General features: G+C 42.6%; 1 protein-coding gene across 2 annotated transcripts; it reads right to left on the bottom strand.

Annotated features, from left to right (window-relative positions):
- Positions 1-1,631: 1,631 nt before the first annotated feature.
- LOC119812519 (hepatitis A virus cellular receptor 2 homolog) lies at positions 1,632-20,402 on the bottom strand. 2 transcript variants are annotated; one of them, XM_038327246.1, is made up of 7 exons: positions 20,269-20,402; positions 18,693-19,031; positions 17,114-17,197; positions 11,122-11,162; positions 9,008-9,134; positions 4,682-4,718; positions 1,632-2,712 (listed from the first exon to the last, which is right to left on the bottom strand). In XM_038327246.1, the coding sequence occupies exons 1-7, from the start codon at positions 20,324-20,326 to the stop codon at positions 2,553-2,555; spliced, it is 846 nt and encodes a 281-aa protein (XP_038183174.1). In that variant the 5' UTR covers positions 20,327-20,402; the 3' UTR covers positions 1,632-2,552. The 2 variants fall into 2 exon arrangements, with proteins under 2 accessions (XP_038183174.1, XP_038183175.1); XM_038327247.1 differs by lacking the exon at positions 17,114-17,197.
- Positions 20,403-27,943: the final 7,541 nt, after the last annotated feature.

The raw sequence follows: 27,943 nt of genomic DNA on the forward strand, positions 1-27,943 counted from the left end.
TCAAAAAGCCAAAAAAATGAAAGAAAGAAGAAAGAGAGAGAGAGAGAAAGAGGGAGGGAGGGAGGGAGGGAGAGAGAGAGAGAGAGAGAGAGAGAGAGAGAGAGAGAGAGAAAGAAAGAAAGAAAGAAAGAAAGAAAGAAAGAAAGAAAGAAAGAAAGAAAGAGCATCAGCTCTAAGCAAAGCTACCTGGTTCTTTTTAAAAACCATATCAATACCATATGTATTAGCTAGCCTTCCAGTTGCTATGACGAAATACCTGACCAAAGCCTCTTTAAAAGGGCTTTGACTTGTCAGTCAAGAGGACATGGTCCATCACGGTGGGGAGACATGCTAGTAGGAACAATAGTGGGCTGGTCACATGGCATCAGCAGGAAGCAGAAAGAGATGGATGCTGGTGTTAAATTTGCTTTCTCTTTTCACGTAGTTCAAGACACCAGCCCATGGAATGACCCCACCCACCTCAACTACCTTAAACGCCTCCCAGACTTGGCCAGGGAGTCATCTCCAAGGTGATGTTTAGATCCAGTCAGGTTAACAATCAATAGAAACTGTCACACCAGGTAATCAGCAATCCCCTCTTGATGTCAAAAGTCCCCTGCAAACACCAGCACAGTATCATCTTTGGATCCATGCCCTTGCTTAAAGACGTTGCCCAATAAGAACACTGATGGAGGAAACCACTGGGTTGGTTTAAATGTGCTCAAAACCCTCCCCAGTGCAGTTTATAACTTGAAAACATCCGCTACTACTTTCCTCGCCTGCATGAGAGCCGCTACCTCTAACTGAATTTTGTCAGTTGGCCCCCCTTCCATACCCTCCTGAGAAAACCAGTACCTCCCATAACTAGCTAGGTGCAGCCTAAACAACAAAATCCATACAAGAAAAACTTGTACAAACAGCCAGATAGATGCCTGTGTCCCATTGACAAATGTCTTCTGGTCTCCACAGTAGCTCCCCAGTGTAAAAGTCTTTCAACAAAGCTATCTTTCTGCTCATTTAATTTTTTGACTCTGGGCTGTTTAGTTAGGTTCTGTTACATATGGGAACCAACACAAACCAAGGCACTGAACAGTCATAAGCCAGACAAAATTGGTCTCCACCAGCTTAGAAATTTGGTTTTGTGACCACTGTCCTTGTAGTGGAAGATCTGAGGCTGACGACACAGACTGCTGCCAGGACTCTGCCTTCTTTCAATTAGGAAACAGCATGAGCATCCCAGTCACTGGTTCTTCTTCTGTGAGAAAAACACAGCTCCAGCTTCCTCCGGGAATGGAGAAGTTGTCAGAGGCGCTTCCCTCTGAGCACACAACAGGCAAGGTCGGACTTCGGCAAAGAGAGTTTCTTTTTGCAGTCAGCAGGCCCCTGAGGAACCTTTTCTTTTTGTGAAGGGGGGGTCTGGCTCCGTAGCTCACAAACTCTCCATGCTCCTACTTCAGCCTGCTGAGGGCTGGAATTAATGACATGTCTGCACCACATGCTCTGGCTCAGAAGCTGTTGGGACTGAGATGGGGCGGGGGGGGGGGGGGGGGGGGGGGGCGGGTCGTGTAGAGATACAACATTGCATCCAGGCAGAAGGTCCAGAGAGAACCTTCACTACTGTATCATCCTGTTCTCATCCTTCCTTTCTTTCTTTATCTCATGTGTGACCACATATGTGCGTATGTACATTCAAATATGTGTGTGGAGATCAGAGGGCAACCTCCGTTGTCTTTCCTCAGGAACGCCGTCCACCTTATTTCGAGACAGGGGCTCTCAGTGACTTGGAACTCATCAACTAGGTTAAGCTGCCTGGCAACCAAGCCACAGGGACCTACTCTGTCACCACTTCCCCATCTCTAAGTTTACAGCCAGGCATTAGCACGCCTAGCTTTTGCGTGTGGGTTCTGGGATCAGACTCCTCATGCTTGCACAACAAGCACTTCACCGTCTGATCCATCTTTTTAACTTCCCTGTGTGTTTGCTTGTTTTTTTTTCTCTTCTGTTTTTAAAGCAAAGTCTCATCATCATAGCCCAGGGTGGCCTTGAACTCACGATCCTCCTTCATCAGCCTCGTAAGTTATGTAATTATAGGTATGTGCCACCTGACTTTTTCTTAATTATTCAAGGTCTGAAATCTCTAGAAAAATCAGTGGCCACTTTAGATTTCCTGCATCCACACAGACCTGCACCTATCTCCCTTAGCCTAATATTCTCCCTACCTGTTGAAGAGCTTTGTGGACACACCACAATCCTGAATGTCCAGGTACTCCAGAGATATCATACTAAGCATTCCTAATTGTGAAGGCACATGTGAGCTTCAACATCCATGATTAGTGCTTTCTAGGCTGGGGGAAGATCCTATCCCTGGAACTCAGCGGTAACGATACATTTCAGTATAGCATAGGTTATAGTTGAATCCCCTTATGAGCTAATTATCCCTAGAAAACAGGAACATTTTTTGTGGTGGACAGAACTCCCAAACTTTTCAGGTGATATATCTCATAGTGTTCAAAAAGGAAAACCGCAAAGTCGAAAATGAAGGGGAACCTTAAAAAGCGAGAGCCCAGGGGTGGTCAAGATGGCTGCCCGCTGGTGACGTAGCAATAGTACTCATTGGCATTCTCTATTTCGTAGATGTTCTCCTCGATGGTATAGACGTTTTCCTCTGACCGGTGTCTGCCTGCTCCCGCATTCGTTAGCCCCACTGGAGGGAGGTTGGCCAGTGTGATGAGGCTGTGGAGATAAAAGGCTGCCGTCGACAGAATTCCCAGAATTCTCAGAGAACAGAGAACAGAGTGAAAGGAGCCGTCTTCACGGCTGACAGCAGCCAACTGACACTCAGGACCCTGCACTGGGTGCTCACTGAGAGAAACCCAGGCAGTGATTTGGGGAACAATTAAGGACATGTAATTAATTATTCTTAATTTTCTTAGCTTTGTAAACCCTAGGTCCCTGTTCTTAGGAGTTGTAGGCTGAAGGGTTTGGGATGTGTCAAGATGCCTGCAACATACTTAAGAGTGGTTGAGAGAAAGCCCTGTGCTTACTGAGAACTCGCAACACAGGGGTTTCCAAATGTTGATGAGGAGTTGAAGGTAACGTGCTTTAACGTCCCTTGCGCTGTTGTTTCAACCCTCTGTGAACTCCAACAGTTTGAAAAGGAATAGGAACCAATCAGGCTTGAGTTGGAATTCTGTGTTTCTTCACAACACCCAACATCATGACTTGGGTGAAGGCGTTTGTGTGTGTGTGTGTGTGTGTGTGTGTGTGTGTGTGTGTGGTTGTTTGCTCATTTGGTTGGGGTTTTAAATGTTTTTAGTACTTTTGTACAAAATAAGGGTTTCATGACAACCTTTTCAGAGCCATATATTCTGTGCTCTGCCCATATTCGCACACCTCAATATCTCCTGTGCCCTCTCCTCTTCCCAAATACTCTTCTATCTATTCTCATGACATCCATGTGTCTTCAAGGCAGTTACACACTGTCCTGTGCATCTGTAGACTTCAACAGTGAACGAAGTACATATATTCATGGATATCTAACTTAGTAAACCCTGTGCCTGAGTTTTCTCAAGTCTAGAAAGGGGAGGTGAGAGCCGTGCAGCAGGGCTGTTGTGAGGAGCACTGGATCATTCGTTCATTAGAGCTGATCACTGGTATTTGTTAGAGACTATGCTGGAGTTACAGCAGTCAAACACAGCGTTCTAGTTCCTAGTTCACTATTGGTTTACAGTCCCAGGTCAAGCTAAGTATTGAGCACATCATTTCACAGATAGCGAATTGATGTCTGTCAGCGTTACCCATGAATATCATGTTTCCAGTTTCACTTCTGATGAAGAATAATGGTACTGATAATTAAATACTATATTTGGATTTATATGACTTTTCACTTTATATTACCTTGTCTTTGGAACATTCTGAATTTTGTTGATTTCTGAAATAAGAGGTGGTTTCTATATTCAGCAGATAATTTTATTTTCCATTGAAATACATTACAATTTTTCATGTATTGAATCTTACTAAAACTGTAAAAGCTCTCTCTCTATCTCTATCTCTGTCTCTCTGTCTCTGCCTCTCTGTCTCTCTGTCTCTCTCTCTCACACACACACACACACAAAAGCAGTGTGTGTGTGTGTGTGTGTGTGTGTGTGTGTGTGTGTGTGTGTGTGAAGTAAACAGTCAGGAGCGGAGTAATGATGAGGATCACCTGAAGAGTTTCGAGAACAATACCATCTCAGTCTCCCTCCCCCAATATCCTGATTCAGTTCCTTTAGGTGTATCCTGTATCTGCAGGATTAGTTCCCAGGACATCCTAACACACTGCCACAGTCGGACATGCCTAGGCAGGGCTATAAAATCCTAACCATAGCGGCTTGATTTTTGTTGTTGTTGTTGTTGTTATTTGTTTGTTTGTTTTGCTCTCTCATTCTGGTAACACCATGAAAATAGTAAGCACTCAGCTAAAGGTGCAGTTCACTGGAAACTAGAAACAAATATTTTTTAGTAATAAGGCCAACTATAAACCTCAGCTTTGGAACTGAGGAAGCTAAATGTACAGGAGGGCAAATAATTGAATTTTCATTTCATAAACAGAAGAAGTCTAACCTAAGATTTCAAAACTTCCAATAGGAACTTTTCAGAGGAAGAATAAAATCAAAAGATGGTAGGGATCCCCAATCCCCTTTTCCCTCTTCTGTGTTCTTACCTTGAATTCTGTAACTTCTTTTTCTTATAAGAATACCCTGGGTAAAGGTGGAAGAAAAAACCAATGAATACAGGTTGGTGACATTTGGTCTTGCCTTAGAACAAACTAAATCAACCTGTTAGCAATCTTTGGACGATATTAACAATAATAATGTGGAGCTCTTACTTAACAAACATTATGAGGACTATTCTGTGTGCATTGCAGACTGGTAGGCACCAAGGACACACAGGGCAATTGTGAGTGCTGACGTCATGAAGCATGCATCTGAGTGAGGAAAGAAGGAAGGAGGGAAGGAAGAGTGGGAGGAAGGAAGGAGGAAAGGAATGACAGAAACAAATAATTTCACATTGCACTGCATTATAAAATGAAACCAGCACCATTCTAAACCAGAACCAGAGATGGTTGGGCGAGCACGGTAAGACGTGACTTTTGAGGTCTGTTCCGAAAGAACAGAATGAGTCACCTATGTCAAGGGTGAGGGCAAATACTCCAGGAACAGAGAACTCTCAGCAGAGATCTGGGTTGGTGTCAAAACCAAAACGATGAGAGCAAAAGAGTGGCCCCCAACAATCTAAGACATAAGCTGAGGCTTGGTCCCAAAGGCCTTTCCAGTTATTATCTTGTAATCCCAGCCTTTGGGATATGGAGGGAGGAGGATCAAGGGTTCAAATCAAGCAAGCAATCCATGAGATCCATCTCAACCAAACAAACCAACTAAACAACAACAAAAAGATTTGGACAGTATGAGACAGCAAGGTCGGTAGGGTACCATTGAATGACAATATGAGCTGCTTACTACGTAGAGAACTGATTAAAAGGAGAAATAAAAAAAACAAATAACCGAGCAAAATGCAGAACAATGAAGCGGTCTTAGATCTATTTTGCACAGAGGCTGCAATTGAAGCTGATTACTCATTGGGATGTTGAAAAAAGAGGATTTAGGGATGACTTCTGCATTTCTGGCATAAGAAACCAGAGAGAAAGAGAGACAGTAAAATAATGAAGATGTCCAGGACCTAACAGCTGGGTCCTGCTGGGTGGAATTTGGAAGCAGGAGTTTTGTGTCTGACATGACTGTATGAACCTTCAAAGTGGAGCTATTACCTGGACAGAGAGACAGGATGCATCAACATTGCAAGAGTTGAAAAGATTAACGTGAATATTTAAGTTCATGGAACTTATGCTATAAAGTAGAATTTTTTTTACAAAGAGAAAAAGGCCAAATCCAGAGGAACTTTAGCTTTTAAACATCAGGCAGAAGATGAAACATCTAAATAATGGGAAGGACCTGCCAATCAAATACAACAAACGGTGCTTCCAAAGCCAAAAGAAAACATTTTAAAACAAAGTATGGATTCTACTTGAGATATTATTGCAGAAAGATAAAGCTATCTGTGACCATTGGTAAAATGGAAGCAATTTGGGATTGACTAAAATTGTGTCTGTGGCACTTTAAGGGTAGTAGTGAGATAGACAGTTCCGAAGGAAAACATAAAGGGATGAAGACTTAGCACAGGGGGCACCTTTGCTGTTTCCTTAGCTGGGAGAGGGTTGAAGGAGGCTAAGAAGGAGTAAAGCATGGGTGATCATCAGTCAGTACACGGTCCACTCGAAAGCCAGAGGACTGATGGGCTCTTCCGGGTCAGCTTTTGGCTATAATGTCATTACTTAAGAGCAGGCCCCCTCATCTGTCAGATTGCTACCCACAAAATCTAGGGAAAAAATTATAAACTGAACAGAACATTTTGATCTATTCCTTGAAACAACCCTCTGTGTTTACCCTTGTCCATCTAAACCCACTGTGGTTGGTCAAGGAGGTCCTACAAATACCAAAGTGTGTTCAAGTGCCTTATATAAAACACCAAATACTTCTCACATTCTACCACACACTTTAAATGATCTTAAGACAGCTTATAACATCTAGCATGATATAAACGTTATACTTAAATAGTTGCTGCCTTCTTTGGGAGATTAAAAAGTCCATATATGTTAAGGATAAACAATTTTCTATAATTTTTTTTACTTTATGGTTGAGTCCAGAGATGTAGAAACTGTGCATTGAAAGTTTGCAGTTATATGTGCATTAGATTTCACCCACACCTCTTTTAAAGACAAGAATGAGCATAGATTTATTAAGCAAACTCTCAACACGGGAAGGGACTCCGAGGGAGGACTACCCACCTACTTCCTTACCTTTTACATAAATTACAAAAGTCCTTAATTTATAGGTCTTGGAAGAACTCAAAACATAGTACAAGTTATCATTTCTGCTGTAATCATTTAGTAGCCTCCAGATCTCATGTTCAACTGATCAGTCCCCACTGTTTCCTGCAGCCTCTAGGAGAGCTTGTGTGAGTCTATATGTGGTCGTTTCTTTCTTGGGAAAACCCATTTGCCAAGAAGTAGTAGAAAACAATCAGGAGAAGTAAGGCTGATTTCAATCCCTATATTCTTCAATTAACTGTATGGATTTGGACATATTACTTAATACATCAGCATGCTGGTTGTCCAGCCAGGTATCAATTGTACCTAGTATATTTTTTATTGTATATCATAGTTAAAGGACCTAACCTCTTTTAAAGTCCTTGGCAACTTCAGTTCCCGGTCAGGGTGACCAAGCCATCCTGGTTTATCTTAGATGGGCCCAGCTTTACCAATGGACGTTCCACTTTTAGGAACTTCCTTCAGCCTTGAGAAAATCTGAGATGGCTAATGACCCGACATAGATAGTCCCTGTTGTGTGTTCAGGAGAAAGGCTTGATGTGGGATTCCCCACTATTGCTGTGAATATGTTTTATTACCACTGGTTAATAAAGAAGCTGCTTTGGCTAGTGGCTTAGCAGAGTAAAGCCAGGCCAGAAACCCAAAAAGAGATAGAGAGAGAGAGAGTAGGTGGAGTCAAGCAGACTCCGGCCAGTCGCTGAGGGAACAAGACATGCTGAAAATGAGGAAATACCACAGTCACATGACAATACATAGACTAATAGAAATGGATTAATTTAGGTTGTAAGGGCTATTTAAAAAGAAGCCTGAGTTAATAGGCCAAACAGTGTTGTAATTAATATGGGTTCTGTGTGATTATTTGGGTCTGGGCAGCTGGGAAACAAAGTGCAGTCTCCATTTACAAAGGGTTTTATAATGCGTGACACTCTGGAGAAATGCCTTCTTCTCTGCTCTCAGAGAAAAGAGACTATATCACAATTATGAAAGGGTGAAAGGACTTGGACTTATGGGAACATTTGGATCTTTAGTGTGACAATGGTCTCCAAGTATAATAACCAAAATGAAAAAACTTGTTCCTCCTGAGACAGGGTCTCCTGCAGCCCCCCCCCCCCCCCGGCCTGGAACTCAGTGTGTAGCTGACGATGGCTTTGTACTTCTGATCTTCTTGAGAATTTTAGTACACCCCCATACCTTCTTTTATGGGGCTCTTGTGTTTCCTGCATGCTACAAAAATACTTTAACAACTACAATACATGCCCAGACCTCGAGTCATCTATTTAAATAAAGATAAATACCTGTATTGCTAAGCACTGTGAGGAGAAACCCCAGTTCTGGAAGCCCAGGCATGGTTCAGTGTTTAAAAAGGGGCACCTGAGAAAGCAACATAGAAACCCACAGAGAGAGGTTGTATTGTTGGGCTTCCTAATAAGCATGGATATAATTTTATTTAACTAGAGTAGCTCTTTCAGTGAGTGAGAGAGAGACAAAGAGAAGAGAGGACCGGGGGAGGGGGAAGATGAGATAAAGGAAGGGGAGGGGAGAGAAGAAGAGGGAAAGGCAGAGAAGGAGAGGGACCCAGATGCTTCAGCTCACATATGGAGGCCAGAGGACAGTCTGAGGGAAGAAATTCATTATCTTCTCCCAGCATGTGGGTCTCTCAGATCAAACTCAGAGCATCAGGCTTGTGACAGGCACCTTAACTCACTAAGCCATCACACGAGTCCCAAGATTAGCTTGTGTATCTAAAGATAGCCATTCTGTTGTCTGCCGCACTTGAAGGTCTAGACTTGGACCTTGCTCACAGTGAAACTTGGAGAACTCAGCTGCTCTCAGCAAGCTTTACTTCCCTCTGCCCTAGACTGGGAAGAAATAGTACTGCCTAGTTTATAACTGTTGGTGACTAAGATATCTGTAAAACATTTAGCACAATGTCTACCTGCCACATAGGTAGAACTTTGAAAGATCTCCAGTTATCGGCCATGTTACGGGCAATGAGTGTCCTTCAGGTTTGCTTAGAAAGTTGTATTTCTATCTAGGTTTGCACTGTTCCTATGGTAACCATTCTCTATCAGAAAATAAAAGAAGCAGCATCCAGCAACTTACATTTAAGGAATAAAACACCAAAGATGAGTGTCAGGGCCAGCCCAGCAGAGACTCCTACTCCAATATAGACAGCCGTTCTGATGGCTTCTCCAGAGTCCTTCATTTCATCGGTCCATGTGGAAATTTGCTGGGGGACAGAGAACAGGCGTCAAACTTGAGAAGCCCAGAAACTGGTCATGGGCTCAGCAAGTCTTGTGATTCAAGAGGAGGACCACTCTTCTTCATAGTCTCAAGATTGCAGGAATGATGAAACCTCCCTTGATCTGCCCTCTTCTAGACTAGACCCAGTCAGCAGAGGAATGAAATGGGCTAGCTCAGTGTTTGCAGTTAACAAGGAGATAAAGCACCCCCCATCCTGTGCAGGGAGTATAGAACTCACTCTGCGGCCCACCTGCCCACATCCTTACAGAGGCTGGATAGTGGATCCTACTGCCTCAAAATTGTGTGTTCAGAGGGAGGGAGTTCCGGAAGTCTTTCAGGGAAACCACCATTCACACAGAAAAGCAATTTTACAAGAGCCAGGACTTTGCAACCACATAGTCCTCAGCTCAAATCCCACATCCCCAACAGCTCAGTGACCCTGTGGAGTGATTGAGCCAATTAGCACGAAACGTGTTTCTTTACGAGCAAACACTGTCAGTGGCAAACACTACTGCTATTTCTCTTATTTCTGATACCAAAGAGTCGCAGAGAAAATCCTTATATTTCTAAACTGTTAGTCCACATTCCACCTCCAAAGGCAGTAATAATAAAAACAGTTTAGAAGAAAATAAGCCAACCAGCCATAGCAGTGAACATTCATAATCCCAGCACTCGGAAGGCAAGGACTGGAAAGTAGCAAATTTGAGGCCAGCCTGGGCTGCAGATAGAGACCCCATTTCAAAAAGACCCAAAGCTCTCATGTATATATGGGAACTAATTAGACACAGTAGGTTATGAACAAGAAGGAGACATGAGAGGGATCTAGGAGGAGTTGGAGGAGAGATGAAGTGAATCTTATTGAAATACACTGTGTTAGTGTACAAAATGATCTAAGACTAAATAAAAACTACATTTAAAAACAATACAATAATAAACAATGAAAGCAAAAAATCTCAGAGGTTAAATCCTCCATTTAATCACTACATGTGACTTCTGCAAATCAGGATGCCTATGTACGAGCACTATGTGTTAAACACCTGGGACGACAGAAGTTCTTAAAGGTGCTCTCTATCTCAAAGAGGGGAGAGAGAGACAAGCACACAAGATGCCAGGTACTAACGGTGAGAGCACAAATAAGGGACTGAATTAGATGAATGCAGGCCTCTAGACACGGCCTCAAAGAGTTGGTTTCATTATTCTTACCTATTTATTATTGGTTTGTGTGTGCACACACATACACGTACATCCATGCCATGGTACATGGTGATTGGAGGACCACTCTCAGGAGCTGATCAGGTCTTTGCCTCCACCATGAGTTCTAAGAATCACACTCGGGTAGTCAGGCTGTGCAGCAAGTGCCTTTACACACTGAGAAACTCAATGCCCAGTCATTGAAGTTGCTCCTGCTAGCTGGCTTTTTAGTGTTTTTTTTTCCCCTGTCTAGTTCAAGACATAATAGTTCAGGACATAAATTCTTGCCTCTGGGTATTCCTGAGTGGTGTCTTGTTACATAAAAATGAATTTTAAAAAAAGTGCATAACACAAGCTGGGCACCCCAGCCTTGTGGAAGAGGAGGTAGGAAGATGGGGAGTTCGTTACTGTTCTTAGCTACATAATAAGTTTAGGACCAGCCTGGGTTACATGACACCTTGTCTCAAAGCCACAACAAGATCGAAGTGGAAAACCTGAAAAGAAATGCAAGGGACCTTTCACAGCGACACACAGCAGTGGCATTTGCAAAGACAGATCAAACGCTTCTTTCTTTTGGGGGGTTTTCCACACTTAGCACGTGCCAGAAATCTCATACTCACACCCTACTTCTATCAGGAACAGGCCTATATGGTCAGACCTGTCAACACATGAAAGCCGCAGAGTGTGAAGACAAGAAAGGCACAAACTTTCCCACACAAGGGGTGGCCTGGAGGAAGTCTACAACTGATCATAATGTCAGCACACACACCAAAGTCACTTACCGTTAGGTTTTTATCCTGGAGGGTCCCCATAGTCTGTGTCTCTGTCACACACATATACAAAGGGGAGAGTAAACAATAGTTAAGAATGTTTTTTAACTCCAGATCAAAGAAAAAAATTAAACATACTAGTAATCCTGTTTACTACTAATTCATCTCCCTATGCTCCACAAATATTAGAAGACCAATAAACAACACTGAATGCACACAAACCAATCTCAGGGTGATGTCCTTCCACACAGATAATTAACTCCTCTATCTGTTAGGTCTTAAATCCAGGACAAATGGCTGAGGTGCCAATTTAACATTCCAAAGCAGACCTGGCTGCCAGGTTCTCCAAGCATCTCTCAGTCCCTACAGGTTACAAGGTATGGCAGGCATAACTCACCCCGTACCCTGAACTCTCTAGCCCAGGAGCTGGGCTGCTCTTCCCTATATAATCCAATCCTTTGGGCTATGCCATTTCTTTTTTACCCATTATCCTCATAGCCTCTTAGTTTCCTGGTCTCCTGGCTTTCTCCTCTCCTCTCCCCTCTTCTCACATGGCCCTACTCAGGGTCATATCCACTCTGGACTCTCCCAGATGCCTTTGCCTCCGGCTATACTCTCCCTCCTATCTACAATAAACCTTCTCTGCCACCACGTGTAGGAAAAGTCATGCCAGCCTTTAGCCATCCAGTGATATTGATATCGTTTGTTCATAGTCTAATTAGACTTTCAAAGACACAAAACTCTGGAAAAAGTTTAATATTTATTCATTGCTAAGGTATTTAGTTAGCTGTTTTCAAATGGAAACAATCACTACAGTTTACCATGGGACCGGCGTTTTGCCAAACACTTTTAAGGAACTATCTCGTTCTGTGTGAAAAGAACTGTCCTAAAAACACAGTCTCAGAGAAAATGGGTGACTGAGTGATGAATGTGTCATCAAAGGAACTGGGAGGGAAATTCACAAATTCCTCGAATTGAATGAAAATGATTATAGCATAGCCTGCAGAAGGGAGTGAATGGGCTGTAGAGGGAAGAGGGAAGCTTTAGCTACGTAAGGGTCGACGATTAAAACATCAGAGAAACTTCAAGTTCTTAGAAAAACAAGAACCACTAAACCTAAAAATAACATCTGGAAACAACAGACGTTGGGGTAAGAATTAATGCCAGTACAAAAAAAAAATCAATGGAAAGATGGACAAAATTAGAAAACTCTTGGCCAAATTAACCAAAAGAGGGGGAAAAAAGAGCCAAATCCATAAAATTAGACATGAAAGGGAGACATTACAACTGCTAAAAAATGGCATTTAGAAAATCATTATGACTTACTTAGACGGATATTCCACTAAACTGAGCATCTAAAATAATGAATTGGTTTCTAGACACATATGACTGACCAAAACTAAGCCAAGAGAATCTGAACAACTTCAGATTTATAACAAAAAATGAAATTGAAGCAAAAATTATTTATTCTAACTAAATAGAGCCCAGATGTTTTCACTGCTAAATTCCACCAGACCTTTAAAAAATAGCTAACACCATGTTCCTTGAATTATTTCATGAACTTCAGATGGAAGAAATGCTCTCAAGATCATTGTAGAGAGCTAATTTTGGCTAGGCTGACACCAAAACCAGAAAAAGACATAACAACAACAGAAGGCCAATCTTCCTGATGAAAATTAGTGCAAAAATAATCATCAATAAAATATCTGCAAACCTTCCAGGCCAGCCAGCCATGGCAACACAGTGAAACCTTGTCTCAAAAACAACAGTAACAACAAACAACTAGAAAACCAAATTCAATAATTAAAAAAAAATCTTGAATGCAATCAAAATGGCTTCATCCACAGAAGCAGGGGTGGTTCAGCATAGGCAAATCAATAATAGTAATAAGTCACATAAATAGACTAAATGGCTTCCCTGGACTTTTGACTAAGATTGAGTATGGTACATTGAGGGCAGTGGAGGAAGCCCTGAGTGAATGTGTGCTGTTAACATGGGTCCGGCCATGTCAAGGGCTCCTCCAGTGCCTCAGCCCCATGGGAGTGACTTCCAGGGAAATACTTCCAGATACCAGCATAGACAAAATTTTCTCAAAAGGCCCCCAATCATAGTAATAAAACCAAGAACTAACAGATGAGATTGCACGAAATAGAAAGTTTCTATAATGAAGAGAAAGCAGACAGAATGAAAGGAAACCCTTGCTAGCTATATATTTCACAGGATTAATATCTAGAATATATAAAAAAGAAAACTTCAAAGCTAATTAACAAAAGAACAAACAACTTAATGAAAAATGGATTAATGTCTGTTCCTTACATGAAAAGACAAAGTACACTTGGTTAATAAGAATGAAAAATTAAAACTACATAAAGACTCTTGTTTATCTATTTTATGTATTTATTTATTTAATGTGTGTGTGTGTGTGTGTGCACTCACGTGCCATGGTAGGCCTGAGGATATCTGAGGACAGCTTGTAAGATTTAGAGCTCTCCTTCCATCCTTCCAGCATGTGGGTGGGATCCAGAAACCAAACTCAATCATCAGGCTTGGTGGCAAAGTACTGGTCTAACAGTGAAATTCTGTCATTTCAGTCAGCAAGAGCACATTAAGAAAATAAATAAGGTCAGGCGGTGGTGGCCATGCCTTTAATTCCAGCACTCTGGAAGCAGAGGCAGGTGAATTTTTGAGTTAGAGGCCTGCCTGATCCACAGAGTGAGTTCCAGGACAGTCAGAGCCACATAGAAAAACAAACAAACAAACAAATAAACAAATGTTAGCAAAGGATAAGGAGGAAAACAAAGACCCCTCACACTGTTGGATCATGTAAATTAATTCAGTCACTGTGGAAATCAGTACAGAAGCCCCTCAAAAAATAAATAATAGAGAAAGAAAATCCTAAAATCTAAAAATAGAACTACCACATGATGCAACGACTCAAGGATTCTAAGCCAACACACCACAGAGATAACTTGCACATCCATGTTTATTGCTGTACTAGTCACAAGAGCCAAGTTACAGAGTTAGCCTAGGTGCCTATCAACATGTGAAGGGATAGAGAAAATATTACATGGGCATGCATACGCACACACACACACGCACATGCACATGCACAAGCGCACACACACACACACACACAATGGAATATTAGTCAACCACAAATAAGAATGAAATTATGGTATTTATAGGAAACTGGCAAGTCTGAGCCTAAGTAATTGATTGTGGTTTAAAGATGGCAAAGACGGTCTCAGCTTAACATCATTTAGGGGGAAAGCGCTCCAGCTTTGTCTTCATTACCTGAAAGCAACTTAAAGCAGGAAAACCACAGGGTGGAACCTCAGAGTAACAGGAATCTTCACCACATGCAATATATGAAATGGAAATGTCACTTCTGCTTCCCCATCATGGCGATTCTTGGTCTAAGTGGCAAGACTGACTTGTTCCCTCTCTCTCTCTCTCTCTCTCTCTCTCTCTCTCTCTCTCTCTCTCTCTCTCTCTCTCTCTCTCTCTCTCTCTCTCTCTCTCTCTCCCTCTGTGTATGTGTCTGTCTCTGCGTATATGTCTCTGTGTGTGCCACTCTCTCCTCCCCTCTCTCTGTCTCTTTCTCTCTGTCTCTCTCTTCCTTTTTGAGACTGTGTAGTCCTGGTTGCCTTCAAACCCTACTTGTAGCCAGGAGACCCTGAACTCCTGATCCTCCTACCTTCCCCTCCTGAGTGTTGAGATAACAGGCCTGGGCCATCATACTTGATTCATGTTCAAATTTATGATTTATGCTGGAGATAAAACTTAGGGCTTCCATGGCTAGACAAAGACTCTGCCAGTTAAGCAATACATCCAGCCCTAAGCTCTTTACTTTTCTCCCCCATTTCGTTTTGCGATAAGAACAAGAAATGTCCGTAATGTTGTTTTCTGTTTTACTTGGAGAACTGAAGATTGCACTAGAAACAGGCAGCAGGGAGGAGGAATAAAATGGTCATGAATGTATATAGATGCCACGGTTACTGTTACTTGGCACCGAGATGCTAGCAATGGTTCTTAGTACTGTTAATCTTTTTTATAGTTATTCGGTTGGATTTCTTCCTTCCTTCCTTTTTTCCGTTATTTCTTTCTTTCTTTTCTTTTTTTTTTTTGAGACAGGGTCTCTCTCCATGTAACCCTGGCTGTACTGGAACTTGCTATATAGATCAAGTTGGCATGAGAATTTACAAAGATCCTTCTATCTCTGCCTCCCAAGTGCTAAAATTAAAGGCATGTGCCGTCATGCCTAACCCTAATCTTATACATACATATATATATATATGTATATATATGCGTGTGTGTTATAAGTAAACTATATAAATATAAATAAAAAAATTATACATAAATATATGTATGTGATGTAGGTATGTACCACTATTTTGCCATTTTCAAATAAAGAAACAAAGTTTTACTTTATCTTAATATTCATGTATGCATGTGTGCCTACAAGTAAGTGTGTGTATGTGCTCACTGGACATGCTATGGTGTATATATGGAGATCAGAGAAAGATCTTTGGGAGACCCTTCTCCACCATTTGGGGACCTAGGATCTAACCCAGGTTGACAACCTTGGTGGCTGCACTAACACACCAACCCAGATACAGGATGTTAGAGAACTCTGCTCATGACACATGAAACCTAAACTTCAGAGACCAGAACTGGCCAGGAGACCTGAATTTAGAACCCAGTTTACTCTCACTGCAGCACTGAACCATTTTCCCAGTCTGCCTCCTGGCCCTACTAACAGCATTGGTGGCAGGCGCTAATGTACCAGAGAACACACTGTGAGCAGACACTGGACTAACCGTCATGGTCTCATTTTCTTATTGAAATCCGACAAGTCGTAGCTTGTGAGAAATATGATATGATGAGAGGGGACTTAACTTATTTTCCTCTCCCATTTCAGAAAAATGAAAAGAGCTTCATAATGTTTAAGAGCAGAACTCTACCCAGAAATGAGATGAGATGAGATTAACCTCCCTGATCCATGTGCCCTGAGGTCAGCTTCTTCTGTCTCCTTTGTCTCCTGGGACAGCTTCCAACCTTGACACTAGAAAGAACTGAGTTCCTCCTTATGAAGCTGACATCTGAGGAAGCTGATGGTCGGCGTTCAACTAGAAAGGTCCCTGATTTCACCGAATCAATCCCTTATCCCAGATATAAGCAACAGTGCCAGCCCAGAGTAAATCAGAAAATAACAAAGACAATAATCCTTTACACTAAGTTTACTTAATATCTAACCAAAATAGAATAATTCCTTATTAAAAGTTTTTTAAATGAAATTTTAAATAAATGCCAGCAAAATGACACCACATATAATGGCACTTCCCTGAGACCTGAGTCCACTCCCCTCATCTCATACAGGGCAAGGGGAAAGCAGGTGCCTCTAAGTTTCTCTCTTATCTCCACATGCCATCCATGGCTCATGAGCAGAGAGAGAAAGAGAGAGAGAGAGAGAGAGAGAGAGAGAGAGAGAGAGAGAGAGAGAGAGAGAGAGAGATTAATTTATTAAAATGTAATAAAATTAAAACTTTAAGTAAAAGGGGGCCCTTGTTGGCAGTGAACCTTACCCTCTAATAGCTGAGCCATCTCTACAGCCCCAAATGACTCTCTTTCTAAATCACATGATGGCAATGGTACATGATTCTCTTTCTTTGTGTAGCAAAACCTGTGGACATCCAAATTAAGTTCTCCATGGGGGCAATGTTATTTTTCCTGAGACAGGAAAACCAGAGGTCTCTGGGCCACGCCCCTTGGACAACAAGAGGAACCAGAGCCCCAGGGAACCGAAAGGCCTTGGCCCAGGTCACTTGTCTAGTTTGTGACTTCTACAGAATCCTAACCCAGGGACCAACATGTGTGGCCACCACCTCATTCACCTCAAAGAGTTTCTCAAGTACGAAAAGTGATTTTCTTAGCTATTTATCATATTCTAAACTCTGTGAACTGAGATCCAAGCTAAACACATACGCCTGTGCTCATGTCTCACCTGAGCCATCTCCCTTGGTGGTTAGGGTTCTTGGAGTAGTTGGAGTAGGGTATCCACGAGCAGGGACAACTGGGGCGATCTTGGCTTGAGTCAGAAAAAAAATTAAGGATCAGGATTTTCAGTTAGTTCTCTCCTTTCAGCGTGTGGGTTACAAAGACAAAACTCAGGGGATCAGGCTTGGCAGTCAGTGAGCTTACCCGCTGAGCCCTCTCGCCTGCCCAGGAGTGAGGCTTTTCGTCAGGGAATCCACAGGGCAGCAGAGAAAACGTGAAAGATGAGAAACGAAAGACACATGCCCTCACCTTCAAACCGGCATGGTCACATTCAGAGAGAGATAGCACCTATTTCAGACACGTAACCACAGCAGGACGTGGTTGCCATTGCCACAGTCTAGACAGTGATGGAACTACCAGTGTGAGAGTCACACTAAAGCTCATAAACATTGCTTTGTAGAATCCTTTCAGTGATACTTGACTACATTGTACAGCTGAAGAGGTCACACATGATGTAATGCTCCAGATGACCACAAAGGGTTTTTTTTTTTTTTTTTTTTTTTTTTTTTTTTTTTTTTTTTTTTTTTTTTTTTGCTGAGCTGTATACCTAACCCTATCTATTATAAACTTTAAAACGTAAGAATAAGTACATAGACACCTCCTTAAGTTGCACATACAACCCAATAGCCTATATTCCTGACTTACCTGAAGAACATATCCCAGATACGGCCATGTCTCTGCCTTGCAGGTGGGGCCCAAGCACCCGAAGGAGGTGGAAAGATCGTAAGACTCAGAGGTGGTAGACGGACCCAAGGAAACAGTCTTCCAGACAACACAGGACCGCTGCACATATGAACTCACAGAGACAATGACAGCGCTCACAGACATGCAAAGCCTCAAGCCACACAAATCCCAGCACTAAGATGGGGAAGTGGACGTGGATCCCCACTCCTAAGAAGCTATTTGCATTGACAGCAGCTGGGACAGTGACAGTCCAGCGTCCTCCAACGGAGTGTCCACGGGTATACCAGCCACACCCAAGAGCAGGCCCCTGCCAACACAGATTCCATTTGACCTTGGGCACTTTTTTGGTTTGATATTTTTCATGTTTTGGTTTTACTTGTCTGTTTTGACTGTTGGAGGAGTGTTTGGTTTTGCATTGTGTGCATGTGGCAGGGGCGTCTAAGAGATAGAAAGAATATGAAGTTGTGTGGGTAGGAAGGTGGGAGAATCTAGTGAGGGTTGGAGGAGGGGAAAGAAAATGATCAAAATGTATAGTATGAAAAAGTTAAAGCAAAAATTAATTTAAAGAAAGGAAGTTTCCACGTGATCTAATGATCAGGCAGGGTCTTGAACCTCTCTCTGGTCTAGGCCTTTCTTCCCCTTCTCTAGGCTGCATCCTTGAGTATGAAAACACATGGCAGGTACATCACTGGCCTTCACAGGTGAGGCCTCTTCATCCTGGGCCTTCCCATCCCACCCCCAGGACTGTAACTAGAGGTGATAATAATCCATATGTGTATTATTATATCATGACCCACGGGTGATTCTTATAAACAAAGAGGACATGGGAAGGGTTTACTCACCTGGTCTGACTTCTAATTCCAGGTTTAATTTTTTATCATTCCCTAGACCAGGGAATTGTACCCGGCAGCAGTAGGTCCCATGGTCAGCTAGAGTCACATTCTCTATGGTCAAGGACACATCTCCTTTGAGGAAATTCCCCTTTAGCTGGTATCTTCTGGATTTCTGATGTGTCACATTTCTTTCATCAGTGCTGAGCACCCAATTGGCACACTGTGACCAAGGACAGGGTCCCCTGCCCCAGCACACAGGCACAGGTGTCCCATAGGCAAGTAGATTGTAGTCGCAGGGCAGATACGCATTCTTACCGACCTCGACTATAACTGCATCTTCCAAAGACCCTACACAGAGAGGGGAGGAGGGCCAGAGAGTGAGGCAGTGGGTCCATTTCTGTTGCAAATGCATCATAGAATTAAAGAGGGCACTGTGGCTGCTCTGTTGGGAGGAGGATTGATGGTGGCAATGATTCTTTGTCACCAAAGGAACCAGCGAGTCCTGTTCAAACACTTACTATGATTGACCATCCCTCTAACCCGGGAGCTTGGCAGGTGGAGATAGGAAGATCCCAAACTAGCCTGCATGATGAAATCATCTCTCAAAAAATAAATTAACAGTCCAGAAAGTGATGACTGCCTTTAATCCCTGTACTGAGGAGTCTGTGGCAGAAATGCAGTGAGTTTGAGGCCAGCGTGGGCAACCTCTGCTCATTCCCTAAAATGACTGCCTCCATAGGTCTGAGAAGGAACATGAGAACCTGCATGTCTCTCAGTTCCCATGTGTGTGGGCCCTTGATCCCCACCCACATTCTGACAAAAACACATACTTTTCAGCCCTCAAAGAAAATTGTGAACAGTTTTTTGAAGATTAAAAAACCTGGGCTAATGGAATCAACATTCAGAAAAATGAGAATTGTTGGCCAGGAAAATGACCCACCTGTCTGGTCTAGCTGTCTGTTCATTAGCAAAGGAAAGGTAACCTAATTCTCAATCTCTCCTCTCTCTCTCTCTCTCTCTCTCTCTCTCTCTCTCTCTCTCTCTCTCTCTCTCTGAGATAAAAGTTCTGACAAAACAAAACTAGTAGCTTGCATATTTGAAACTCTTCAAATGTTGTACTGAAGTTTAAATTCCTTTATAACAACACACACCACACACACACACACACACACACACACACACACACACTTCTATATGATAAAGTATTTAAACCACATAAAAGATACTTGAAAGCAGGACCACCTCTCCCAATTCTTCCCATCCCCCAGTTTCCCCTCCTGGAGCTCAACCATTAAAAAACATCCATACACTGCTGCCTCCTGGCAAGTCTTACACAAGTAACTGGGCACCTTGGTTCTGTCTGTAGCATTGTGATTCCCAGAAACTGTATCAGGTTGTTGAATTAGGCTCCCTGCTTCTCTCATGGTTATGTCTTATTTACTTACCCGGTCTCCACTGTGGACATTTAGGTTACTTCCCAACATATGCTATTAGAAATAGCATCACTACACCCATCCTCTATCTCTGTCTTGCCCTCTGTGTGATAATCTTTCTCCATATGAAAAGTTAACCGGCCCAGACTTACTTGCAAGTAGCAGTAGCAACAGCAGCAGGACACAGTTGAAAATAAGATGTGAAAACATTAGTACTTGCCAGGGAAGAGCAAAGGCCAGCTCAGTGTAGGCACAGCTTTAGGTCTCCAGTTAAAATGGTGCTTCCTCTAACTTCTGTCTACCCCAGATTCATGAGGGCTGACCACACCCTCTGAGGGTCAACCTACTTCCCAGGGTGTCTGACCACACGAGGTTCCCGTGTTAGTACAGCTAGTTACATCTGAGAATGTTCCCATTCTGCATCATGTCACAGTAGACAAAGCCTGCTGGCACCCTGACATTTATCAAGTGAAATCAACAAAAAGGAAGCAGTATTTCAGGGAAGGAAAAGTATTAGTCACAGCAAGAGGGAGAGAGTCTTCTAACATCTCAGATAAAACAGCCTGAGATGGTCCATGTATAAACCCAGCTGGTTACTAAGGAACAAAAAAATATAAACATGTCACTCATGTATTCGTGCTGTCAGGTCCCTCTTCATCAATCAAGCCTCTGACTGCTGTGCTCGCAGCACCTGGAGTGGGAACTGAAGCAATGAAGCCGGACGTGTGGCCCACACCTTTAATCCCAGCTGCTGGGAGGCAGAGAGAGGCAGGCGGATCTCAGACTTTAAGGCCAGCCTGGTCTACAGAGCTGGAGTTCCAGGAGTTCCTACACAGAGAAACCCTGTCTGGCTAAATAAATAAATAAATAAGCAAGCAAGCAGTGAATGTTATATTTCTTATCTTTACATGTATAAATTACTTCCATGCCAATCGAGAGCCCAGTTCTAATCCTGGGTCTAATACATTTTAGAATGTAATCTATAAGCTTATTGCATCTGAATTTCCTTGTTTATAACGGCATTATGAGACAAGGAAACGGTCAATTCACCATTAGAAGTGGTGCATGCTTTTATAATTCCCGTCTCAGGAGGCTGAGATAGGAGGATCACTGAGGAGGAGGCCAGCCTGGGCTACACAGAACGCCCTCTGTTAATGATGCTGAAAAAGTGTGTCAGCATTGTATGCAAAGCCCCCAAATCATTCCAATTTGACCTTCAAAGTTTCAAAACCTTTCGTTTAGGAAACACATACTTCTTCAGCAATGTTTTTTTGCCCACTATTTGGACAGAGCTGTGTGGCCCTCACTATTCCATCCCATCTCTGTTCCCCTGGAGGAAAGGGGGACTTTGAACAGAAATTGTCAGAATGTGTGAAGTTAAGCCATGCCAGTTATGATCAAGCTACCATGTCAGACACCAGCACTCTCAGCTGTTGAAGATAAATGTTGACATTTATCTAGACACCTTCAAAACAAAAGCTTTGCCACAGAGGGAAGTCAACTTACAGACTGTGTGATTTCTGAAAACCCCCTGGGTTTTTGCTGAGTCAGCCCTTCTTGGCTTCCCTGACACTCACTTTACCTTAGAGGCATTTAATCTAAATATCTAGCTTGTTCAGTGTGAGAAATTCCACAGTGCCATGGAACGAGGGCTACTCAAGAGATGCTGTTTACTCCCTCATGTTACAGATAAGAGAGAGTCAAGGAGAATGACTGGTCCCAAGGTACGTGTTTAGCAGTGTAGAGAAAGACCGCCCCCTGAGTCCTAGACTTGCACAATAAACTATGCTGCATGAATTTAATGTCTTTACCTGGACCACTGCTAGCAACTTGTGGGAAGTATTCCTGTATAATGGAGAGAGGGTTAAACCTGAGGCTGAGGCCATATTTACTCTGCAAAGGTCTTGGGGGAAGATTCCCAAAGCACCAGCTTGTAGTTCTGTGTTGTCCATTCGGTGGCAGTCCCGAGAACTGAGAAAAACTTTTACTGCCTTGCTTTGTTTTTTCTTGGCTTTGTTTTGTTTGACATGAGGTCTGATGTAATCTAGGCTGATCTAGAACTCTCTGTGTAGCCCAGGACAGGTTGGCCTCAAACTTCTCATCCTCCATGCCTCTTCTGCCTAAGAACTAGCATTGTACATACGGTCCCTCATGCCCATTTCTGTGAGCAGTTCTGTAAAACATCAATTTGAGATATATATATATATATATATATATATATATATGTAGAAGGAAGCGGCGGGCTGTGTCCTGCCACCCAGCTAGCTTTGCCCAAAATAATTACACGGAAACTGTATTATTTTAAATACCGCCTGGCCCATTGTTTCAGCCTCTTATTGGCTAATTCTCACATCTTCCTTTAACCCATATTTAGTAATCTGTGTAGCACCACGAGGTGTGGCTTACCAGGAGAGATCTTAACCTGCATCCATCTGGGAGAGAAGCATGGCGACTCACTATGGCGACTGCCTGAAGCTCTCCCCAACTCTGCTTCCTTTTTCCCACAATTCTGTTCTCTCTACTCCGCCTACCTAATTTTCTGTCTCTTAAAGGGCCAAGGCAGTTTTCTTTATTAATTAACCAATGAAAGTAACATAGACAGATAACTCTCCTCCATCATATATATATGAGTGTGTGTGTGTGTGTGTGTGTTTGTGTGTGTGTATAATTTATTAAAGGCAGCCATGAAAAAGTCTGCAAAGGTCCACCTATCCACCTACCCCTTTTTCTATTTGTAAATGAGAGACTCATTTCTGATTTTTTATGTTAATTTTTTAACCTCTTAGTGGGCTTTTTGTTATGTTAAAACACAAGATCAGCATCAAAAATAACTATGTTTAGCAATAAACAACACAAGAGGGGGAAAAAAAACAGAAATACAATAAAGCCCTCTGTGGAGATACGTTATAGTTTCCACAGAACAGAACTGAAATAATCTGTTAAACAACTAATCAAAATTACAGTCCTTGAGGGCATTTTTGCCTACACATATGAGTATTGCCTAAAACAGTCAATACTTTATTGAGTTATTTATTTTTTAAAAAAAAAAACAAGTAATATTTAATTCATTTTCTTTTGGTTATTGTTTTCATTTTGATTCACTTATTTTTTTGGTACAGAATGCTAACATGAAGGTTCCAGGACAACCTGTTGGAGCCAGTTCTCTCCTTCCTCCACGTGGGTCCCAGGTCAAACTCGGACCTTTTGGCTTGGTGTTACCTTTACCCACTAAGCCATCTCCCAGGTCCTAGTCCATTTTCTATCGTAATGATACTCAGATGAAGTAATGTAAGAGTTTTATCCAGGACAGTTTTGGAGGCTCAAAGTCACGGCATCAGTATGGGCTCAGCTCTGGGATAACTTCGCAGAGACAGGCAGGCGTGCCAGAGGGAGAGATCACGTGGTGAAGCAGCAAGTCAGGTGAGGCTTTCCGTCCCTCTAAGAATGGTGTCCTCCCTGAGACCCATTCTATTTCCCCTTGGCTTCATCTCTTGAAGGCCTCAGCATCTTTCAAACATGTAAACTACTGAAAAACAAAGAGCATTCAAGCCAGCTACATGTTCAAATGGGTAAAAAGTTACAGGAATATGAAAAACTTACATTAGGAACCTTGTTCCCACCCCATTTCCCATGTATTGCAATTATTTAGACTCCTACTTTCCTCAAGTCTCTGGAAACATACAGAACAAGTGAACTATAGTCTTACCCCTTCTCATTAAGTGAGGGGGGGAGGGGGAGGGAAGGAGGGATGGAAGAAGGGAGGGAGGGAGAGATACAGGGGAACAGAAACAGAAGAGAAGGGGAGGAGTGTCAGACAGAGATGGGGGAGGGGCTAAGGAGCTCCTCTGTGTGCAGAGGTCAGAGGGCACTTCCAGGACTTGGTTCTCTCCTTCACTGTAGGCTCCAGGGATTCGACTTGGGTTGTCAGGGTCACACAGACGTCACTGTGAACCGCTGAGCTGACTTTCCTTGTTTTGGCAAAATGGAGTATCAAAACACGTTTTATTCCTTGTATCTTTTGTCTTTTATTTGCTTTTTAAAAAGTAATTTTTAAAAAGATGATAGACGTGTTTCAGCACCACCTCAGACTACAGTGTACATCTACTTCCAAAAAGAGGAAATCCTTCTGTGTAGCCGTGGTTCACTGCCACTCAAAACAAAGAAAACTCTCGATGATTTTCTATTCCTCATGTTAGATCGTAACCAAATTCTTCTGGCTCCAAAATATTATTTAATTGATTTGTTTCTATCCAGGCTCAGACAAGGAGTCCACATGCAGCAACCTCTCTCTTCATTGATGACAATCTGCCCTGCATTTCCCAGTCCCTTGCTGGTTCTAGAAGCCAGTTCTCTGTGCAATGGCAGCATTCTGGGCTTGCCTGTTTCCCTGTGGTGTCATGGACTCCACTTCCTGTTTCTGTTAGAGCGCCTGCAAGGGAAGTTTAGTTCTAGAGGTTTGGTGTGCTTCAGGCTGATTTTTTTTTCTTTTTTAATACTTCCAGCTTGCTCTGTATTTGATATCGCAACACAGCTACCTGATTGTTGCCTATCTCTACCTGATTGCTGCATATCTCTGCCTGATTGCTGCATAGCTAGAGATACCATTTTGGTCAGTCCACAGCTTTCAGTTTTAACACAAGGTTCTGAAAACTGTTATCTCCTGTATAGTCATCTCATTTTTTTGCTACAGACACAAGGATTCCACTGGATGAAAATAAACTGGTCATGGTGGTTCACGCTGCTAATCTCAGCACCGAGGAAGTTGAGGCAGAAAGATTACCGTGAGTTCAAGACTACCTTGGGATACATTGTGCGTTCTAAATCATCATGAAGTACTGTATGAGATCCTGTCTCAATGGGGGAAGAGAGACACAGTAGGGTGCTTTCCTACGTGATCCTCACCGTTTCATGAGTCACAAATGGTGGCCGACAGCTGTAAAACTGTCATCCTAGCCAGGCATGGTGGGTGGTGCAGGCCTTTAATCTCAGTACTTGGGAGCAGAGGCTGAAAGATCGCTGTGAGTTTGAAGCCAGCCTGGTCTATAGAGCTAGTTCCAAAACAGACAGGGCTACAAAGAGAAAACCTGAGTCGGAAAAACAAACAAAAACCTACTAATCCCAGTGTTTAGAAGGTAGAGACAGGGGAGGGTCAGAAGTTCAAGGTCATCCTCTGCCACCTAGCAAGTTCAAGCGAAACCAGTCTCAAAAAGTTGATCCTTTGAAATTCATACTTCACACCTGTCTTCATTTGCAAAGGCGATTATAAAAGGCCCACCCATAAACAATGATTCTGTAACCAAGTGCTCTGGGAGTCTGTAGTTTGGAAAACAGTCTTTGAATGGATTTTAGATACTGAAGCCCTTTATAGTTTCTCATATTCTAAATTGTGTCCTAAACTGGGCAAGGTAGCTTGTGAACTCACAGCCACGGTAAGCTACGCAGCGAAGCCCTGTCTCAAACAACTGAAAAATAAGGAAGGCTACGCCATAGCTGTTCCCAGCCAGCTGGGGTGTGCTTGCTATGAGCATGTGAAGGAGAAGGACTCTGCTGCGGATGAAGGGTGAGTCTCTGCTTACCCCTTAATTACCAGGAAAAGTGGCGGAAAACCTCAGACTTCTGAAAGATAGCCTCCAAGTTTCAAATGAAAATACTGCAATCATCTCTAGTTCAAATTACACAATAATAAATGACTAAGGGCCACTTGACAGAATTCATAGAGTGGAAGTTATAGATTTTACCCAGGTCAGGAGATAGGGGAATGTGGTGTGGTCCCAACAGGGCTGCCAGGCAAGCTCATACTGGTCAGAGTCTAGGGTGCATGACTGCAGAGTCCACACAACGACCGATCACTAAAAGTGGGGCTCCTGCACTACGTACTTAGATCAACAACATATTTGTGTTTAAATCAGATCAGGAGATTGCATAGACAATGAATCTCATAGCTATGGAGGTTGATATTAAGGATAAAATCATAAACTAAGCAACCTTGAGACTGAAATGAATTTGCTGCAAGCTCCCCAGCAGCTTGCTGCAGAAAGCAGCAGTCCCAAGCAGGGACAGCTCATGAGACCATGCAGCAGATCTCCAGGTCTCCATGTGACAGCGGTAGGCAGGCAAGAGAGACAGATACATTGATAGGCATGCCATGCAGAGTGAGGTTGGATATTTATTCAGGGGGTTATGAAGGGGGAGGGGAGAAGGGAAGAAGAGCAGAGAAAGAGAGAGAGAGGATAGAGAAGAGAGAGACAGAAGCGGGAGAAGGGGAGAAGTGGGGAGAGAGGCAGAATCTGTCTCTCCAAGAGGAAGACAGAAAAGAGAAGCTCAGGCTGGAAGATGAAGATTAGCCTGCCTCAGCGGATGGGGGAGACAGTGGGCGTGTCTTGTCTCTTAAAGAGACTGAACAATCATTACATTCTCATCTCTTTTTTATAATAAAAAGGCAGAAGGTTAGGCACCACAGATTAAAGGAATTGGGGTGGCAGATTCTTAAGACTTCTTTCTGCTTATTTGTGGGTGTCATCTTTGGGGGGAACCTGAGAAGGCTGGGTGCTGGCCACATCCTGGCTTAGCTGGTCTCTTTGCTCCTGTCCGGTGTTTGTGGCATGCAAATGTCTGGTGTCTCTTACACCTGTTTAAGGTGGATCCTTCAATTCGGCTCCCTGGAACTCAAAAGAATTCTTTGGGTTTGTGAAAACAGAAGTTTTAGACATACACATTGTATAAACAGTAGCATATTTATGTCAGAATGACTTTGACAGATATTTTTGTATAATGAAAAGTATTCTTAAGATTATGGAAGGCAGCATGAGAAAGAAGTTTGATAACTTGTATTTGTCCTCATACCTTTATAACTTGCAGGTCTTGTATTTGTATTTTACTGAAATTTGTTTGGTGAGATTGTCCTTTTAAACTGACAAAACCTCTCAGCTGTCAAACTGCATCAGAGATCTTTGAGAAGGATAAAATTTTTACTTGAGTTACTGATTAAAAATGACATAGAACTTATTTGGTTGGCACCTAGAGCTACTCCTTAGAGTTCTTCATAGTCACTGAAGGTTGTATTTGCCTTCTTCTGTTTAGCGCAGGACCTGCCAGGCTCCAGAAGATCCTGTGGACTAAGAAATTTGTAGGAAGGCAAGCCTACCTTGACCTGAGCAGCTAGGCTGTTGATTCCAGCAATTCTGTCCACGTCTGGAGATCTTTAGTTTAGATGAAAGGCAGTTTTTCCCAATGGTCAGCGCTTGGCAGTTGAAGTGAATTGCAGATGGACATTGTGCCCATTTGTCTTCTGTCTTCTTTGGAGGAAGTAGAGTGCTAGGAGCCAGCCTGTCTCTTTTCGTTATGAAAAGTTTTTAATAATTAAATATTTAAATGCCATATTTTCTAGATCTCTGAGCAGTTGAGGGCTTTTTATTAGATATAACTACAGTATAGAATCTGCCTGGAGAGCTGGGTCCAAGCTTGACTGTACTGGCTCTTAAAAGGTAAGATTTACACTCGTAAAAAGACAGAAAGAAGAAAAAAAACTGCTTGCAACATAAGGTTAATGGCAGGGCTGACACTAGTAGAGAACAGCTTAATATATTTATTTTAAATGAGGGTTGGATTAAATATAAATATTTTTGTAAGAGACTTAAAAGTGCATACCAGTTTAAAACATGAGATTTATTGTTTTTGTAGTTTGAAATGACATGCAATGAACAATTATAACATTAAGCATAGGTACATTTAAGTTACATGTATGATCACACACAGAGAGAGTGAACAGGAATTAGGCAAAGTGAATGCTCTTAGCCCTACCAAAGGCATGCCACTGCTCAAAACACA

The sequence above is a fragment of the Arvicola amphibius genome, chromosome 4 (genome assembly GCF_903992535.2).
Source record: "Arvicola amphibius chromosome 4, mArvAmp1.2, whole genome shotgun sequence".
Classification (NCBI taxonomy): Eukaryota; Metazoa; Chordata; class Mammalia; order Rodentia; family Cricetidae; genus Arvicola; species Arvicola amphibius.